This window comes from Anopheles gambiae, chromosome 3 (genome assembly GCF_943734735.2).
Source record: "Anopheles gambiae chromosome 3, idAnoGambNW_F1_1, whole genome shotgun sequence".
Lineage (NCBI taxonomy): Eukaryota > Metazoa > Arthropoda > Insecta > Diptera > Culicidae > Anopheles > Anopheles gambiae.
The window spans coordinates 77,756,660-77,775,303 of NC_064602.1; the positions used below are offsets into that span (position 1 = coordinate 77,756,660).

Sequence of the window (18,644 nt, forward strand, 5' to 3'; positions counted from 1 at the left end):
AATAGATGTCCTGTTTCCGATGTCCTGTTTCAGATGTCCTGTTTCTGTGAAAGTTAAAGTCATTATTGAACTCTCGCAAGATGTTTTCCAACGGCAAAGCTATCAGGAATATATGACAGCTGTTGAAAAACGTCTCCCATGCGTTGAATAATGAAGCTCTTAACATTGGCATCATGATCCGAAATATGTGCCTGCGTTTGCATTATAAATTATGAATTGAATTAATATATAGAAATAATTAATGCCTCTCCAGAGGGAAATTTACATTAAAAGAACGTGTTTGAGCTTCTACTTGTTGTGAACGATCTAAAACACAAGCTTCTTTTAATTGTGATTTAAGCTCATGACTCAAATTCTGAAAATTATAGAGAGTAGATGATAGAATTGTGTAGTTTAACAAAATGTCTAATAAATACGAAATCATCATAATAATTAATATTAATATTTGACAATGAACAATCCGATATTTACAAAAATAAAGCATGGGTTAAGAGAACAAATGATCATTTCATACAATTATTCTGAATCAGATACGAACGACATCGTTGCACGGTTAATACATTGCAAGACAAAAAGTCCACATTGATACGCAACAAACAAACAAAAAAGCCCCCATCTGATCAGTCATCTGATTAACCGCTTCTTATCGAAAAAAAAGATTGCAATAAATAAAAAAACCCATCACAATGTTATTCTCATTCGGATTCGGTGCGATGCGAAACTAGTGTTGCAAGCGGTAATAATTATCACTGCAAGCAAGTGCAGAGATATCATGCGCGGGTTGGCCGCACACGGCCAGAATGCACCAGCATTCAGTCATCGGAAATAACACACATACACACCACCACCACCACCATCGTTTGCCCAGCGCCTTGTCCTTGCCAATCGATACATTGGCCCATCGGGCGCGATCACATGCACCGACCCGGGGTCCCGGGTGCACGGTGCATATATTGGCAACCTGCATTAGCGACTGTCGCCCCCTTATCACTGTGTCGGAGCGGACGGATGCGCACCAGCAACAGTGCAATGGAAAAAAGAAACCTCCCAGAAGAAGATTTTAAACTTTACCATCAGTTACTATATAGAGGGAAGGGACTGCATGTGGCCGAGAGAAAGAGAGAGAGCGAAAGAGAGATATGAGCCCAACACGTCCGTCTGGTGCAGTCGTGCAAACAATCGCGAATGCATCGTATCGGACCTGCCATCCCTTCCTGCCCCACCAAATCCCCAATAAGATCCAATAAGTGAAAAGCCTGCCCGTACTGCGGCACGATTGCAAACTATCGTTTCTGCGATAAGCAACTATCTGGGTGCCGACGGTGGTGCCCTGTGCGCGCCCTGATAAGGTGTGGGGGGCGAACCATCGGCTCGCGGAGCAAAAAACACCTGCTGCAACTAAAATGTTTCACCCGAGAACAAAACCCTTCCCAAGTAAGGTCGTAACCATTGAAAAAAAAACCCACGCCTTGTCGGCGGTTCTCCACTTCCGGTTTAGGGGAAGAGAATCCATCTGCCGTCAAGTGACTGCTACCCTGCTTCTTCTGAAGTATTTTCGGTAGCCAAAGCCACTCGAGACAGCAAAAAAAATGGAGAATAAAAGGTGCGAAACGAAATGCTAATTAATGATATTTACCGTAGCGTGCAAGTGGCCCCAGCAATCGAGCTCGAGCGCACTTTGTTTGCAAATGAAGCCACTTTATGGACGGGCGTTTGACATTTTGCACACCCATTCAGGAGTAGTGCAGGGCACTTCTTGGGCGTTTGAGTTTGTACGAGCGAGAGGGCCCCTTCCGAGCGAGTGAAGTGAGCTGGTTGTGCCCTAAAGGTTCGATGAGTCCTTCTGGCGCTGAGCATAAGAGGCCATCGGCCATTGCAAGCACTCCACCGCCACAGCAGTGTGGTTTAATGTATTTGCCAGACCTTTTGTCAAGCGTTATTAATTTAACGCCATTCAATACATGACATGCACACATTACCGATGCAGTACAACAAACTGCCCATTCAAATTGCACCCAGAAGTGCTGCAGGTGTGCGCTAATTTGATTGTGCTCCCGGCCCTCTCCATTACTGTTCTTTTTTTTGTGTTGCCGTCAAGAGCGGTTCTTGAGATGAGTTGAAGTTAATTTTACTACAAACAGCTACTAGTACAACTGCTGCGGCGTAGCACTACACCTCCAATCTCTCTCTCTCGTCAATTGAAGTGCTCCAATTGGTTTAAGCAGCATTATTTGCTTACATATCCAACGAGGAGGTGGCTGCTTTTATGAGGTGCGATCCGGAACGATACACCGTTTGCCTGCAGTGATTGTTCCGGAATAAAGGAGCTTTGTGTGGGCACACTTGAGGGTGTTCAGTTAATGCAAACATTCAGAAGCATGAATATAATTATTGGAGAGCCTTTTTTCCTCTTTGCTGCATTGTATAGGTCCTTAAAAGCAAGGGAAATACATTTAAAAATGTGTTGTATAATCGTAACGGTCGTACGCAGTTCAAATAAGCAAATCACTTCAAACCGCCTGAATGTAGGCAATCCGCATTGCGTGTGCTTGGTCGACTAGCAAAATAACAGTGAGCAGTACTGCATTTGGATCAACTCATGAGTGCAGGTTTCCCCGATATTACGCTATACTCGAATATACGTAATTTTCTTAATTTGACAGTTATTTGAGCAAATAGTACTAATTTGACGGATCAAATGTCAAATGCAAAATAAATTCCCTTTTGGTGGAAATTAAAAAAAAACATTTTAAAAGGAAAAAAAATGTAATCTTCAAATGAAATCAGATCAAATAACAAATTTAGTGGCTTAAACCTACCACTTCAAGCAAAATTATACGAAAACTAGCAATCATTTTACTGAAAACTTCGAAGTTTGACTTTTGACGCTATTGCCTCCGAGCGCATTAATAGCGTACTGCCTGTTCCCGAGTTACGCGATTCTCGACATACGCGGATTCGGAGATACGCGGTTTTCTAAATTTGACTGATCAAATGTCAAATCAGTGTAATTTGCTTTAAGAATTGTCCAATGCAGTATAAATAGCATTTTTGCTGATAAAGCGAATGCACTTAAAAGCCAAAAATATCCACATGTTCTGCACGAATCGTATACAATTAGTGATAAGGTGTAGTGATGGGTGAAGTTGGCAAAAACCCGGAGTCGAAGCCGATCCGAATCCGATAAATTCGGAATCGACTCCGGAAGGTAGGTCCGCGTTGCAATATTCGGAGTCGTTCGGAATCATCCGGAATCGCCAGGAGCCATCCGGAGTCGTACTCGTCCGGAGTCGCCCGGAATCGCCCGGAGTCGTCCGGAGTCACCTGGAGTCGCCCGGAGTCGTCCGGAGTCGTTCGGAGTCGTCCGGAGTCGTTCGGAATCGGAGTCGTCCAGAGTCGTTTGAAGTCGCCCCGAGGTGGAGTCGTCCGGAGTTGGAGTCATCCGGAGTCGTTCGGAGTCTTTCGGAATCGTCCAGAGTCGTCTGGAGTCATCCAGAATCGGCTGTAGACGGAATCATCGGGAGTCATCTGGAGTCGGCCGAGGACGGCTTGTATAGGAAGGGCACGCGCAAAGTGAAAGACAAAAAACACAACGAAAGGAAATGTCTGATCACAAGCACATTAAACCACACGGCTCCTGTTGACTCCGCCCAACTCCGATTCCGAACGACTCCGGACGACTCCGAACCACTGCGAACGCCTCCGGACGACTCCGACTTCGGACGACTCCGGGCAACTCTGAACGACTCCAACTCCGGGCGGATCTAATGGTTCCATTTTGCCGGAGTCGGAATCGAACTAACAATTCGTGGGTGCGCTCCAGAAGGGCTACATTTAATAAAAAAATCGAGTAATCAAATGTAATTTGGCCGAAAATTGCAAAATTCGACTTACGCGGATTCCTCGCAAACGCACAAACCGCGTAACTCGGGAACAGACTGCATATCGGAGAATACTTGTACGTGTTTTTCCTATTATGTTCGGAAGTACTGGAAAAAGCTCCTTTTTAACATTGTGTTGTTAGAGGTTCTTTCGATACGTACATGTATATATATTTTGTTACTTTTCATTTGTTTTAACTATATATAATGTAAGTAGTTCTCTCATTCTCATTCATTCGACTTCAAGTAGTAGCGCTTACACACCCATCCTTACATACTCGCACACGCACACTGAACCGTCCTCCTACGTCGAGCAACAAGTAAACGCACGGTAGGATGTGATTTACACCCTTGCTCAAACGCTTAATCCTCTGCCTGTCTTCTCGTTCTTTGCTAGCAGTATAACGCTCGAAATGTACAAAAAGAAACCCAGCTTCCCTGTTCGCCGCGACCGATTATTGATGTAATACGTAAGCAAACGCCAGGATAAAACTATACATCGGAAACACTGCTTTAAAGTAGTAAAATGCATCCCTCTCTCCTCCTAAAGCTCTTTCCCAGTTTCACTCGCCTGATTGGATTCCTTGTGAGATAGTTTACTCTTCCCTATAGGAAATCCCTGCCCGCCGGAGGAGACGCGATGTGTCTTTTCGTCCGCATCAATATCACTCTTACCTTCCTGCATCGTCCTGCATTTTCCCCCCTCTATTCTGCCTCCGCATGGTAGTGATTTGGCTACTGAGTTCTTGGAATTTGCATGATGCACTTTGAATCCTTTTTGCACTAACTTAAAGTATTCACCTGTGTCGTAATTAACATTGTATACATTTTGCACGAAATTTTGCTAATGAAAAGTTCAAATTTTACGTGTGTCACTCCTCCTCTGTGCAGCACTGTTGCACCGAACAGCCCCCTGTGCTCCTGTACGATCGTATTACATTTGGCTAGTTTTATACAACGTTTATCTCTACATCAGGTGTTAATTGAGGGGTGTCTTTTTAGATCCGGGAGCACCCTGGGATGCAGCAGAATTCCTCTTCCTCCCCCCTTTGCTTTATCGTCAATCGTTTGAGTGTGTTTATCTTTAAGCTAACATTCCCTTACGTCTTAGTCGTTTCACAGTCGCAGTATTCCCCGGCGCACCCCAACACGAACTGCAAATAAAAATAAGCGCGGAGCGTCTCACATTACTCCGCATAACAACACTTTACTTTTCTCTCGCTTCTCATAGCGCTTAAAGTTATGCTGCAAATTAGTTATCGCTATCTTACACCAATTGTGTGTGTGTGTTAGTGGCTCGCTGATCATACCTTCGGTGTGCGAGCCGCGAATGATCGGATTCGGCACAACAACAACAACAATTAAACCTGTACAATCTCATTTACCGTGCTCTTACCCGGTCTAGAGTTTTTGATGGATCGTTTCGCTAATTACACGTCTCCTCCGCCGACCATTTCGATAGCCTTCGGTACGGTTTGAATGGAGAGCAGCAGGCGGAGGGGGTTTCCTACTGCCGAGGATTCCCTTGCCAAACGTCGTCACAGGCGCTTGGTTTGGATATGATTTTGTGGGTTTCTATTTTCCCATCTCTCCATATACTCCATACGGAATAACAATAGAATCGCCGAGCAAAGCGCTACCGGTGCCGGTCGTCCCCACGGGGTTTACATAGCTGCAGAGCTTTTACACAGGTGGGTGTCATTTCTTCTTGATCCTTTGCGCTATCCATTCTAATCCCTGGTACAACCTGGAAAGCGAGAAAGCGGACCACGTGGGGGGAAAAATGGATTAGTGCAAAGTTCTCTTCCATCGCCGTCGTGGTAGTTACCCTTCGCCCGTGAGCGCACAGCAGGACTGTATGTGCCACTGGTGGTTCTTGATGGAGGTAAGGTCTAATTGTTTGGAAATTTCAGCTGCACTCATCGAGTCTTTTAGATCCTGTGTGGGTGTGGAAGTTTAAAATAGAGAAATTAGGAAATATTAAGCATACAAAAAGAGAGGAAAAAGAGAGAGCGCGAGTTTCACTTGCCTGCTTATTTGCGTACACTAATAAACTAGCCTTCGTTAAGTCTTCGTGCTGCAGCATTTTGTACAACTCCTCACGCGTCACCGCTAACCGTTCGCGATCGGTTGAGTCTATTACCATGATGATGAACTGAAATAATTGAGAATAAAAAATACAAAACAAATTACAAATTGAAATATTGTTAACAACGTGCGCCACTCAGAGTTTTAAAACGGCAACCCGGGGGCCGTTGGTCACATGTTCGCAGCCACTTAGTGGTCGCTATTTTTAACTCCCAGGATTTGATCACGTGCAGCACGTGGCTAGATGATCCTGACGTCGACGACGACAACGACGACGACGACTTACCTCTGTGTTTGTGTAGTACGTGCTCCAGGCCGCCCGTAAGCTCTGCTGGCCGCCCAGATCCCACACGAGAAAGTGAATATTTTTCCACACGATCTGCCGGCATACCATGGGTGATGGATGAGCGGGAGGAGGAAACAGGCGCATGAAAAAGAGAAACAACAAACAATGGTTAGCATTTGCCAATGTGCTAGATAAGCGGCTTATGTTGCTGCTGCTAGTGCTCGGTGCATCGTGTGCGGTGTTTGTTAGGGGAGAGCTTTTTAACCCCCTTTTTTAAAGAGCAAAAATGTATTTTAATATGTTTTTTTCTTTCTTCTTCTTTGAAACGATGTTATTTGGAGCTTCTAAATCCATTGAAAGGAGTAATTGGAGTAATTGTGTCGAGCGCAACAGCAAATTGAGCACAGCAGAAATTACCTCCTCCACGTTCGATCCAATCGTTGGGCTGGTGTGGACGACTTCGTTCATTAGAAACTGGTACAGGATGGTTGTCTTGCCGGCATTGTCCAAACCCACCATGACGAGCTTGTGTTCTGCGGGGTTTCAGAAGAGAACAATAAAAAGGATTGTTTGTTACTATGAAAGGTATTTATACTGCAAAATGATACATTTGATGACACTATGACTTGACGCTTGTAGAGCAAATAGAGTTGGTAGGCAGATAACCGGAATCGCCGCTCACTGGCAGCAAAAGTAATTCACACGTCATAAATTAAACATGCTTGCTTTACGAGCAACGACAGTGCAGCACGTTACAGGGGTTTTGAGGGGTTCCAATACTTGTAGGATACTGTCATGATTCTTTCTTACACCAAATACACTTTTTTCAGATAGGAATTGGACTTTATGGCAGCTTTTTTGGACAAATCCAGTAGGAAGTTACAATAAGTTTATCCAAAACCCTTCACATAACGTACATTTCCAATAAGAAAGAGTCAAACAAGTATCCCACAGCTATGGGAACCCTTGCAAAAACCCCTGTAAACATCTCCTATGGAAAGGCTTCCTACTACTACATGCAAACGGGCAAACATTGGTGCAATGAGTGAAGTTTCCCCATACCCCAAAACTGACCGCGACATCAGCAGCAGCAGTCGCAAAATCACTATCGCCGTCGGTGAGTCAACGTCAAAACACGAAAGAGTTGTTTTTAATCCCGTTTTTTTTCTTGCTGGCGCTGAGAGGCGCGCTAAGAGGGTAAAAAAAAACTGCCCCAGACTGTCGTTCACAGCAGCTTCTAACTCTTTCGAACCCAACTCAAAGCCACGTCGTTGTTGTTGTGGTGTGGTTTAAAACGGTGAACCTTTACCCGAACACGTCCACTGTTTTGTCCCTTCAAACTGGTTCCAAGCGGCGTGGTTTTAGTAGAGAGCATTTGACCCGCAGCACATTACGGGCACAGCGTACAGTAACCACTTGCACTACGCGTTTGCCACATTGCTTCGTGTTTGTCTGTGTGTAACCTGATCCACCAGCATAAGCTGCACCTTCGAAATCCGCCCGAAGGGTGAAAGACCTTCACAAGCTTAGAACACATCTATCTGTAATTGTCAATTAAAGCTGTACCATATAATGCTGCATTTCGGGGATGTTCCGTCCTACGCAGCATCGTACAGAAAGTGCTCTCGGTTGACTGGGAAGCATTATATTACAGCCCGGTAGCCCGATGACGAGGGGCCGGCGGCGAGCTGTTCGTTTAACGCTCGATCGACCGTGACATTACATCAGATTATTCTCGTGCATGTGTCTTTTTTTTCTCATCCAGCCAGCTCACGCCGGGACCATTAGACCCGACCGTTGCCGATGGTACATTATCCCACGCATGATCGTACCAAGTGTGTATGTGTGTGTGTAGCGATCGAGAGGGATAATATCCAGCTGAAAATGATGCCATGCAACTGTACCCCACGCTCTCTTGAACGTAGTTGAAGTAGAGCAGAGAACATTTAAAAGTTACCATCACGAGGTCGCTCTCGAGGCATGGCACAACACACATTCGCCTCGATCTTGATGATTGAGATCATCTCTTTTGAACCCAGAAGGGTTGGTCAGGGTCTACTACTACCCCCTTTCGGCTCAAGCTCATTACGCGACAGGTCACTCCTCTTTCCCTCACTGCGCACCGTATCTGTAGGCTGACACCGTGGCTGACTCAGCTCAGGCAGCTGATTTTGGGAAGGTGGTGACCGATGGTGAGGCACATATTTGTCACGAGCACGAGTCGGAATGGGTAGGTAAACGTGTGGGACACGGGAGGGGAGGCGTGCAGCGCGTCGTCGTTGCTGGAAGTAATTTATTTTAATTTAAATAATCACAGCGCAAAGCCAATTGTACCGGTGCACGGTTTCGCACGTATTTGGATGAAAGTGGCCGTGTGTCCGTGTGTGTGAGAGTATGAAATCACGGATCTGCATACTTTGGAGGGTGAAAGTTAAAGCTTTATTTAAAGCAGAGGATTGTGTTTAGCGTAATTGGTTCGCTTTGGAAAGCATTTTGACGGGTAATAGACAGTTTAAGATGAAATTCCGCTCAGAAATGACACATAAAGTAAGATTTGTGGCAAACATAAAGCCAATTCGTCCGGCTACCGAAAAAGAGAAGAAAATTCGCATAAAAAAGTGATAATTGATGTTTAGTACAAATTAACCTAATCCACCGTGTATCCACAGTTCCATTCTCCCCAAAAACCAACAAGGATGCTGATTGCTACCGCACAAAACAAATTAATAGCTTTTTAATGCTCCACCGGCTGGGGGCTCGCTGGCATTAGCATCACTAAATCAAACCACACACATACACGGACACACTCCCGATGGGTTCGTGTGCTCGCACGCTCTGGCCAAATCATGCTTTATGTAACGGCTAATTGATTTATCACATCCAAACGACACCGCCGGGGACGGACGGGCCCAATCCGGTGGTGTGAAGGCTCATGATGAAATGTTTAAAATAAAATCGGTCCGCTGTGTGTTTGAAACAAGAGCACATTACGTAGGCTTCGCCAACCACGCCAAAAACGCAACTGTGTGGCTGCTGACCTCCTTTTGCGTGCTGCTTCGCGACCAGCGGTGATCGATTTTTTGTGCTTCCCTACTTTATGCCTGCGGTCGCGCCTCACTCAACCTCCCCACGTGCGTGCGTGCGTGCGTGCCAGCGATAGGTTTTTGGGATCTGCTTGGGGTCACGTTTTACTGATGCGCTTTAAAGTGAGGACTAATTCTGCCAAACCACGCAAAACACCGATGCTGGAAGGGTTTAGGTTCAGTGAGTACCTACAAATACAAAAAAAAGAAATAAAACATTAATTACATACTTTGACCTGCTACTACAGTGGCAGCAGATAAATGGCCACCACTCACTCTCCCTCCCCCCCCATCGTAAATTGATGGTTTCACTTTTCAAAGTGACCTTGGCAAAAGTTTTAAAGCTCGTCGGACGAGTTTGTCAAAGCGGAACAACAACAAGCAGAAATACGCACCCACCCGGAACTGTGGCGAGGTAGTGAGGGTTGGGGAAAATTATTTGAGTGGCATGTGCTGTCGTTTTTTTTGGCCAAATCTCTCTCTCTCTCTCTCTGTTTCTCAATGGGTTGACAGCCAATAGCCCCATCGTCAGCCAACAACAAGCACAACCATGAACACTGCCACCATTGGAGGAAACCTGTTGATGTGTGTGTGCGTTTTTTACGTTGCGAGTTGGCACTAATCCAACGGTTTTTTGGGGGGGAAGAATGGACTACCTTTTCGATGCCGGAACAAGCATTCAAAACATTAAGCAGCACTCCCAGATTAGCCTTCCCGGAAGGACACGGTGCCGTTTCTTAAACTGTCTGGTAAAATGGTTCGTAGTTCACCTCGCTATGCATCCAACCGTCTTTCTGATTGGTTTCATGCTGATGATTTATTATTATTTCAGCAATAGTGATGTTTGCAAAAGAAGACATTTATCATCCTTATCGCACTCATCTCAGATCGATAGACAGTGGAATTGCACATCATACTTTGCCAACGACTATGCCCCTAACGACTCATTAACATTCCACCGGCTTCTTGGATCCACCTATCTAACCATCGCCTACTTTAATCAACAACTCGGGTTCACTAATCGGCAACATAGCTTTCAACATACAGGGTTTCCCACGATTTATTGGTTGGTTCCCACGATTTATTGGTGCGTTCCCACGATTTTTTGGTCATTTCCCATAATTTTTTGGTAGCAACCCACGATTTATTGGTCGGTTCCCAAATATTATTGGTCGGTTCCCAAATATTATTGGTCGTTTCCCAAATATTATTGGTCGGTATTATATTATATTATATTTGGGAACCGACCAATAATATTTGGGAAACGACCAATAATATTTGGGAACCGACCAATAATATTTGGGAACCGACCAATAAATCGTGGGTTGCTACCAAAAAATTATGGGAAATGACCAAAAAATCGTGGGAACGCACCAATAAATCGTGGGAACCAACCAATAAATCGTGGGAAACCCTGTAATCCGTTTCTCTTTCTTACATTGCGTTCGAACACTGTTTACATGGCCGGCCCCCTCCCTGCTGGCTTGGTGGCTGGCCCAGCTCCCCCCAAAAGTCCTACTACCTACAAACGAACATTTCGTTGTATGTTTGCAGTACCAGTACATGATAAGCGTGTTGGGTGCTGGCACACGGGAAAGAAGGCGCCTAACATGCTCCCTCTCTATCTCTCTTCGTTTGATAAGGGTGATGAGTAGTGGTGGGTAAAGTTGGCAAAAATCCGGAGTAGACTCCAATCCGATCGGATTCGGATTTCGGATCCGACTCCGGAAAGTAGGTCCTCCCAGCAATATCCGGAGTCGTCCGGAGTCGTCCGAAGTCGTCCGAAGTCGTCCGGAGTAATGCGGAGTTATCCGGAGTCTTCCGAAGTAATCCAGAGTCGTTCGAAATCATCCGAAGTCGACCAGAGTCGTCCGGAGTCGAAGTCATCCGGAGTCGTCTGGAGTCATTCTGAGTCGTCTGGAATCGTTATGAGACGTCGGAGTCATCCGGAGTTGGCCCGAGTCTTCCGGAGTTGGCCGGAGTCGTTTGAGTCGGAGTCATCCAGAGTCGTCCGGCGTCGTTCGGAGTCAGTCGGAGTTGTCCGGAGTCGTTGGGAGTCGGAGTCTTCCTGAGTCGTTCGGAGTCTTCCTGAGTCGTTCGGAGTCTTCCTGAGTCGTCCGGAGGCACCCGGAGTCGTCCGAAGTTACCTGAGTCCTTCGAAGTTGGTGTCGTCCGGAACTGTCCAGAGTCACCCGGAATCGTTCGGAGTCATCCAGAATCAATTGGAGTCGTTCGGAATCAACTGGATCATCATCATCATCACAACTTCGAACGACTCCGGACAGTTCCGGTCGTCTCCAATCGGCTCTGGACGACTCTAGACGACTCCAAACGGCTCCCGACAGCTCAGACCCCAAATGACTCCGAGCGACTGCTGACGATTCCGGACGAGTCCGAAAAACTCCGAACAGCTCCGTACGACTTCAGATGACTCCGGGTAGAACTAGTGGTTCGGATTTTGCCGGAGTCAGAATCGGACCAACAACAGCGAGAGTCGGATCGGAGTCGTGCGTGCGCTCCAAAGAGCACATCACTAGTGATGAGCCCGCGACTCACTGACTGACACCGGATGAGGATATAAAGAGAAGGTGAGGGGATGGTGAGCGAAGCAAAACCGAAGAAAGAAAATCAAATAGTAACGATGTTTTCGATGATGATGGTGATGCACCCGTCGGCCGTGATCAAGAGCAAAGACCTTTCACTAGGCGGTGAAGAAAATGGACGCAGTGTAACCGACGGTGAGGACGGGGGGGGGGGGGGGGAGGAGGGGGAGCAGGGGCTCCCATTCTCACAAATGTAGGCCAGTGAACGATTTCATTGTCGTGTTGCAGCGTGCGGAACGGATGATGACGACAACACCCCCGAGGAGGAGAAGGAGCAGAGCGGACCAAGATGCTTACCTTCGTTGCCGAATAAGCTCCAGATTTTTGCAAACAGTAGCCCCATTTTGATGATGTTGTGTGCGTCGTCTTCGTCGTTGTCGTTGGTGACTTCAATCCCGTGTGGGCTTTCTCTTCCTTCTCCCTCTCTCTCTCCTTGGGCGGATGTTGCTCTACCACAAGCCCAGTAGCACAAGGAGGCTGTGGCTGACTGCGCGCTATTGTATTGTTGGTCTTTTTATTTTTTCAAACATTTGCTGCCATTAGATGCACAAACACACACACACACACACACAAATATAGGACACACTCAGCAGACACACATCCGCGTAAGGACAATATCCTGCGGCCGTCTCGAGGGACGCTTTAGCACTGGCATTCCGCACGACACCTGCAGCGTACGGGAATCCTTACAATGGATGCCATCGTCACACGGCCATATTACACACACACACACACACACGCACGCACTGTTGGGGCTTCTGTGGAGCTAAACGAACACGAGACAAGCTGCTGCCTGTGTCCGTCTCTGTGTGCTTTTGCACTTGTTGTTTTCGCTGGTGCGTGCTTCCTTTCCACTGTTGCTGCGCTCCCTTTCCTCTATCCACACCTTCTCGTCTTCATTGAAGAAGCAATCATTAAAGCTGGACACACATACACACACACCCAGACACACAGCAATACACGTGCACACGAGCGAAAGTGTTTTGTTGTTGTTGTTTGTAGTTGCTGATTTCTTTTCCTTTCGGTTCGTTTTCACTCTAATTGTTGTTTACTCGCACGTTTTCGCCCACTCCTTCTCCTGTTTCTTCTCCGCCGGAATCAAGGTGCGTGTAAGTGAGCTTCTCACTTTTTTTTTGCAATCGTTCCCCTTTCCCTTCCCGAGCTGTTCCTCCTGCGTGTGACCTTTTGCCTGCTTGCTCGGAGACGTTGTTGCCAAGCCCGGATGTTGATCAACCGGAGCAAATCTGGCCTTTGCCGTTCCAAGAAATGGGTGACGAAAGTTCCACCCCACACGGTTGGCAAACACAAAAGAAACTTCGAAAGAACACCACCCTGACCTTTACACAGCTGGGCTGCCGCGGATGACAATTTCGCGTAGGGCAAGCGAGTGCAATCTCGGGCTGCTGCTGCTGTTGCTGCTGTGTACGTGGAGGCGACGGACACAGCACGACGGCAGAGTGGATTGTAATTGTATCCGGGTGGCTGTGTCTAGCAGTGCGGTGCCACCCACCTACTGTGACACGTCGAATAGACCACCTTTCCCCTCCCCTCCGTACGGTGAACAAAGATCACGAGAATGCTGTACGATTATCAGCACAGAAGATAAACATGGTAACGCACACACACACACACAGACTAATGAGACACCTTTGGCCACACACTTTTTTTCACGCAGCTCACGTGAAGAAACGGGTTTTATCTGCACCACACGGCGACGGCACGCACGAACTCACTTACGGGGCACGTACGCACGAAGTGCACGGAAAAGCATTACAAAATAGTTTCGTTCCAAAATATGGACCAGTTTCACCAACACAACACGCACACTGGCAGGCGCTCGCGAAACTTTGCTGCTGCACGGTGGGGCGTTTGACGTTTACTGAAGCGGCGGCTACACGTGCGCGGACGAGGTTTTAGACACGAGCAAAACATTATTCATGGAAGTGAGAAATTGGGTGAGATTGTGAGAAAAGGTCAGAGAAAAAGGCAATTTTCAATATTAAAATTATAATCATGCCTTTTTTTGACTCTTGTTTAAATATACATACAGCGCTACAACACTCTGCGGCCTTGGCCTGTTGTAGCATTTTCCAAAATCGCTCATGGTCTCGTACCTTCGTCTCCGCTCTTTCTTTGGTAGAACAACCGTTGGTACCTGTACCACTTGTGGGCTTGGCTTTGAACTTATTGATTTGAACTTATTGATTTACCCATAGCAGGATGGTCAGTCCTATGTATGAGAGCACGGTCCATTCGGGGCTTCGGGAACATAGGAGAAATATTGATGAAAGTTGCCTCAGTTTAGTAATGGATTTACGAGATGAAAGTTGGTTATGTTGCACCTAAAAGTTATCAATATAAAATATTGAAAAATAATGGAAAATCACGACAGCCTCGTCGTTGTATCGACTCGTACATTTTCCTTCCACACATTCTTCTTCTTCCTCTTTTGGCACAACAACCGCTGTCGGTCAAGGCCTGCCTGTACCCACTAGTGAAGTGAGCTAGGCTTTCAGTGACTTCCCAAGTGCCACAAATCCACTAAACGACCACTAAACGGCTTCTAAACGACTCAAGCACTCTACCTAAACGGAATATCGAAAGACTTCGTTTAGCAGACGGCAAACGACTCATGCATTCTAAAAATAGCGAAAAAGCTGGTGGCGCTCTATGTTGGTGGGATACCCCAACCAGTTGAGCTTCATCGCTTGGAGGAGAGCTTTCTCATTTCCTCTGTACTGTTGTATGGTTTCACATTGAAGTTATGCATCGCTAGAACTAGAACGGCGATACGTTTGTTTAAATACTAAACTCCAACGGAAACCACCAGCACTGAAGCAAGTGAGATTTGAGTAATGGTCGTTGGTGTTGATACCCGCGTATCTGACCACACGACCATTCATTATAGATTTTTGCTCAGAAAGTTAGAAGGCTATATATAGGTCATGATAAGATGAAACTTGTCGAAACACATTGCAAGAAAAGGATAGCAATATAATAATCAGTTTTAATACGCCATCTATTGATCAAACCAATGAAGCTGTGGAGCTTTCATTTTTTTCTATGGATATTCAATTTTCCAGTCGTTTAAGCTTAATCTGTGGCGCTTGGGTTATTGCTACCATAGCAGGATAGTCAGTCCTACATATGGGGGCACGGTCTATTTGGGGATTGAACCCATGACGGGCATGTTGTTTATGTCGTACGAGATGACGACTGTATCACCAGACCGGCCCCTTCCACACATACGGGGCCGAAAATCCTTCCAAGCATTCTTACAGTCTACTGGTACTTTATTGATACTAGCTGTCAGCTTTGCCCGTCGATTAACAGGTTCTTGTATGGGAACTACTTTCTCAGGCTATAGAATGACCAGCGGCGGCCAGCATCCTTGTGTTCAACTCAGCAAGGCTTCTCACTCTTGCCGACTGTAACACAAATGAAGGCTTTCTAACCACCAACAGTAGAAATCATCTGATTCCATCATGTAGGGAAAGCCTTCCATTGGTTTAAAAACCTGTGGTTGCAGCAAATGTTTCTTATTGCTCGGTACAATATGAGAACACTGGTTGAAATTCGATTCCCTGCCAACTATTGATTAGTTTTTAGTTGGCACGTTTTTTCGATACAAATCTAAATCTGAGATTTTTCTGAATAAGCCATAAGATTTTTTGTTTAAAAAAAACTCGAGTATCCATACAAATGCATGTTTTTTAATTCTTTCGGTGAACTTTTGGCTAATTCATTCTAGCGTTCAACGAAAAATCGTTCAATAATTAAATTATGACGGTATTTGGTCACGTATTTCAAATTTGCCCCAAAAATCTGACTCACGTGTATGGTACACTTCAGTGCACATTTGCTTGATGACGAAACTTGAGCGCCAGTTTTCTTGCTATGTGCGTTTGAAAGTAAACTGTTTTTTATCAAATAAAATCTTCTTGAAATAGAGCATTGTTGCAAAATTCAGCATATAAACAACTTAGAATGTCGTTATAGTGCTAAAAATGAAATAAATTGCCAATAAAGACAGCAATAACTGTGCAAACAAATCACTCCACAGAAACCAAGGTGTATAGAGAGCGATTTCGGTTTCGAGCACCGACTGACAGGCGGCGCATATTCGGGCAGATATGCTGCTTGCTCGATATGGTAATGTTTGTTGTTTTTTTTTCTCTTCTCTCGGTCAACAGCACAGATGCGTACCAGCATAAACTAAAAACTGTGCAATAACTGTGTAGGTAAAGTGTGCGGTGCTTCTAAAGTGAGTGAAATTATCGAAACGCTAACAATTCGTGCGGTCAAAAGCACGTGTATCGTGTTGCGCTGCCCGGTGAGTGGCGAGTTGTTGGAGGAGTGCAGAAAGCAAAACAATTCCTGTTTGTGCCTGTTTTGCAACCCATCGCAGCATGCCTGTGTCGATGCAGAACAGTGCAGTGAAGTTGTTGAATGCAGCAAAAGTGTAGGAAAAAGGGGATGAGTAGTGCGGTGCTTAAAAGATAATCCACGGCAAGGGTAATGAATTAAATAAGAAACAAAGCTTCATAGTTAATGTAGATAAGACAACATTGATTGAAGATAAGAGGGAAAAAGAAACAAAACAAACCAATTGATCGGGCTGTATGTGTGTGTGTGTCTATGCTGTGGAATGGATTGGTGTAAAATTGTGACTCCAAAATTGAATGCGGCATTTTCAGTGCGGGGTCAATGAAAAGTGAGTTGTTTCTACGAAAAATACACAGCCAAAAGTGCATCAAACATCGAACGCGCGACGCTCCTTTCTTCAGCTTGATTGACGGGGTAGGTACACTTAATTTAAGGTTCAAATGAATGTTGCTTTTTCCCTACCTCTCTACCAGGGCCCCATCACTGCATTAGACAGCTGTACAACCGGGATGCAATAAACAAAAAACCTGATAGCATAAATTTCCGCATAAAACAACATTCAGTACGCAAAGAAAAGGGGGAAATGTGTGTGAGCATACGTTTCCAAAAAAAAGGGAAAATAAAAACGCACCGGATACGTTCGTGCCTCGTGCGCTGGTACAATTAAACGTTCCTCTTGTCTACTTCCCCTCTTTTCCGCCGACTGCATCTCCGACGAATGCACTTTGTTTAAAATTGTTAAATAAATACACCCGAATACACACTCACACCCTCCCCAAAAACACCATTTCCATACCAACGGAATGTGTGTGTGTGTGTGTGTGTGTGTGTGAAAGGATGGCAAGTTCAAACGAAATGTGGAAATGCATAGGACAGACCTCGCCTCAAACAACAACGGCAGCTGATGTAAACTTGTTAATCACAGAAATAACACTTTCCTTTGCGTAAACAACTAAAGTCAGCGCGGGCGCAACGCAAGCCGCCCAAGCCACGTGTGCGCTCTTCCCGGCTTTTTGGACCGTGGGACCTCCACTCCACAGGGTGGGATGCACTTTTTTTGGGGGAAGAAAAAACTGTTTTCCAAATAAACAGAAACACGCAGAATTGACTAGAATTGAGTTGAGGTTGAGCAGAACGAACGAACGAACGAACGACAGGTGCCACTGGAGAGGGGGGCAGGCAGCGGAGGTGGTGTGCAGTTGGTGGCCCCTTCTCGGTCCGTACAATTGCACTGCAATCGTTTTTGTTGACGTGACGATAACCTTTTTCTTGGCAACTGCACACGTACACACCCTACTGCGGCCAATTTCCACGCGATTTCATCCATGGGAAGTCGCGATTTTCCCGTGGACGCCTCATTTGCGTTTCGGGCGAAATCCGTGGATGATTTGGTTGAGTTCTTGCCTGTACAGCACACACACACAGAATGCAGCCCCATCAAGGACGCCGAATGATGTTGATGATGAGTCTCTTGTTATGATGTTAAAAAATTGAACAAAAAACAGCGACTCGTTCGGGAAACATTTCCTGTCATCCATTCAATCGTGGTTAATCATCGCATCGCATTAAAGCGTCGCTGGAAACCGGCTGAAACCATGGTGTACCCTTCAATTGTACGATGACGGGGCCGTTTTGAATTGCAGTCTGTGAACTAGTGTTGGTAGATTCAGGTTTCGGAAGATTCGAAGATTCAATCCCTAGAAAGATTCGATCGGATCGGATCCCGTTTGTAGGGTTTGAATCCCTAAAAGATTCCTTTGCGATTGGGATTTGATTACGATTCGGTTGGGATTGGGATTCGTTTGGGATTCGATTGGGATTGGGATTGCGATTGCGATTAAGATTGCGATTGCGATTGCTATTGCGCAGTTTTCAGTCAAAATATAGCAAATGTTCGTGTAATGTAGCATTTAATGAGAAGTTATAGTCACTAAATAATTTTAATATTGAAGAAAGGTTCGCGTCGGAGATCTGTACTAATTATAATATAAGTACTGCAAAGTTAAATAATTTGGAGTAAAACAGAATGACCTCTTATTCCAGCTTTAAGTAATTAACCCCTCCCCCCTCCCTCTGCTGCAAACTAGAATAAAACGCTATACCACAATGGAATTGGGATTCAAAGATTCGAATCCCATCCAGGATTGGGATTCGAAGATTCGAATCCCTTCTGAGATTCATTTTTCCCATCACTACTATGAACCCATCTTTTTTGCACATGCAACCTCCTTACCTCCCTTCGAAAAAGTAAATAAATCGTATAAAAAAGGTCTCTTTTGCCTACTGAAGCATCATAATGGAGTATTAAAATGATTAA

At 45.5% G+C, this 18,644-nt stretch overlaps 2 protein-coding genes across 6 annotated transcripts in view; one reads left to right on the top strand and one right to left on the bottom strand.

The window, feature by feature from the left end:
• Window positions 1–4,020: 4,020 nt before the first annotated feature.
• LOC1270671 (ADP-ribosylation factor-like protein 5B) lies at window positions 4,021–13,817 on the bottom strand. The gene is made up of 6 exons (XM_061661003.1): window positions 12,239–13,817; window positions 6,673–6,788; window positions 6,256–6,348; window positions 5,911–6,036; window positions 5,710–5,819; window positions 4,021–5,628 (listed from the first exon to the last, which is right to left on the bottom strand). The coding sequence occupies exons 1-6, from the start codon at window positions 12,282–12,284 to the stop codon at window positions 5,580–5,582; spliced, it is 540 nt and encodes a 179-aa protein (XP_061516987.1). The 5' UTR covers window positions 12,285–13,817; the 3' UTR covers window positions 4,021–5,579.
• Window positions 13,818–16,071: 2,254 nt separating this feature from the next.
• The window catches only part of LOC1270670 (uncharacterized), a 144,932-nt gene continuing 142,359 nt past the window's right edge, over window positions 16,072–18,644 (top strand). For 2 of the 5 annotated variants that reach the window (XM_061654305.1, XM_061654302.1), the window contains exon 1: window positions 16,072–16,741. The gene's annotated coding sequence lies outside the window, so the exon portion shown is untranslated. The remainder of the gene's footprint in view (window positions 16,742–18,644) is intronic. The other 3 variants (XM_061654301.1, XM_061654299.1, XM_061654300.1) reach the window with 3 other exon arrangements.

Excerpts from the sequence above, each read along its gene's own strand:
- LOC1270671 (XM_061661003.1), bottom strand. The coding sequence starts at position 12,284 with ATGGGGCTACTGTTTGCAAAAATCTGGAGCTTATTCGGCAACGAAG. Across the intron at positions 6,349-6,672 it reads TTGGATCGAACGTGGAGGAG|ATCGTGTGGAAAAATATTCA; the intron begins GTAATTTCTGCT and ends GTATGCCGGCAG. Across the intron at positions 5,820-5,910 it reads TAGTGTACGCAAATAAGCAG|GATCTAAAAGACTCGATGAG; the intron begins GCAAGTGAAACT and ends ACACCCACACAG.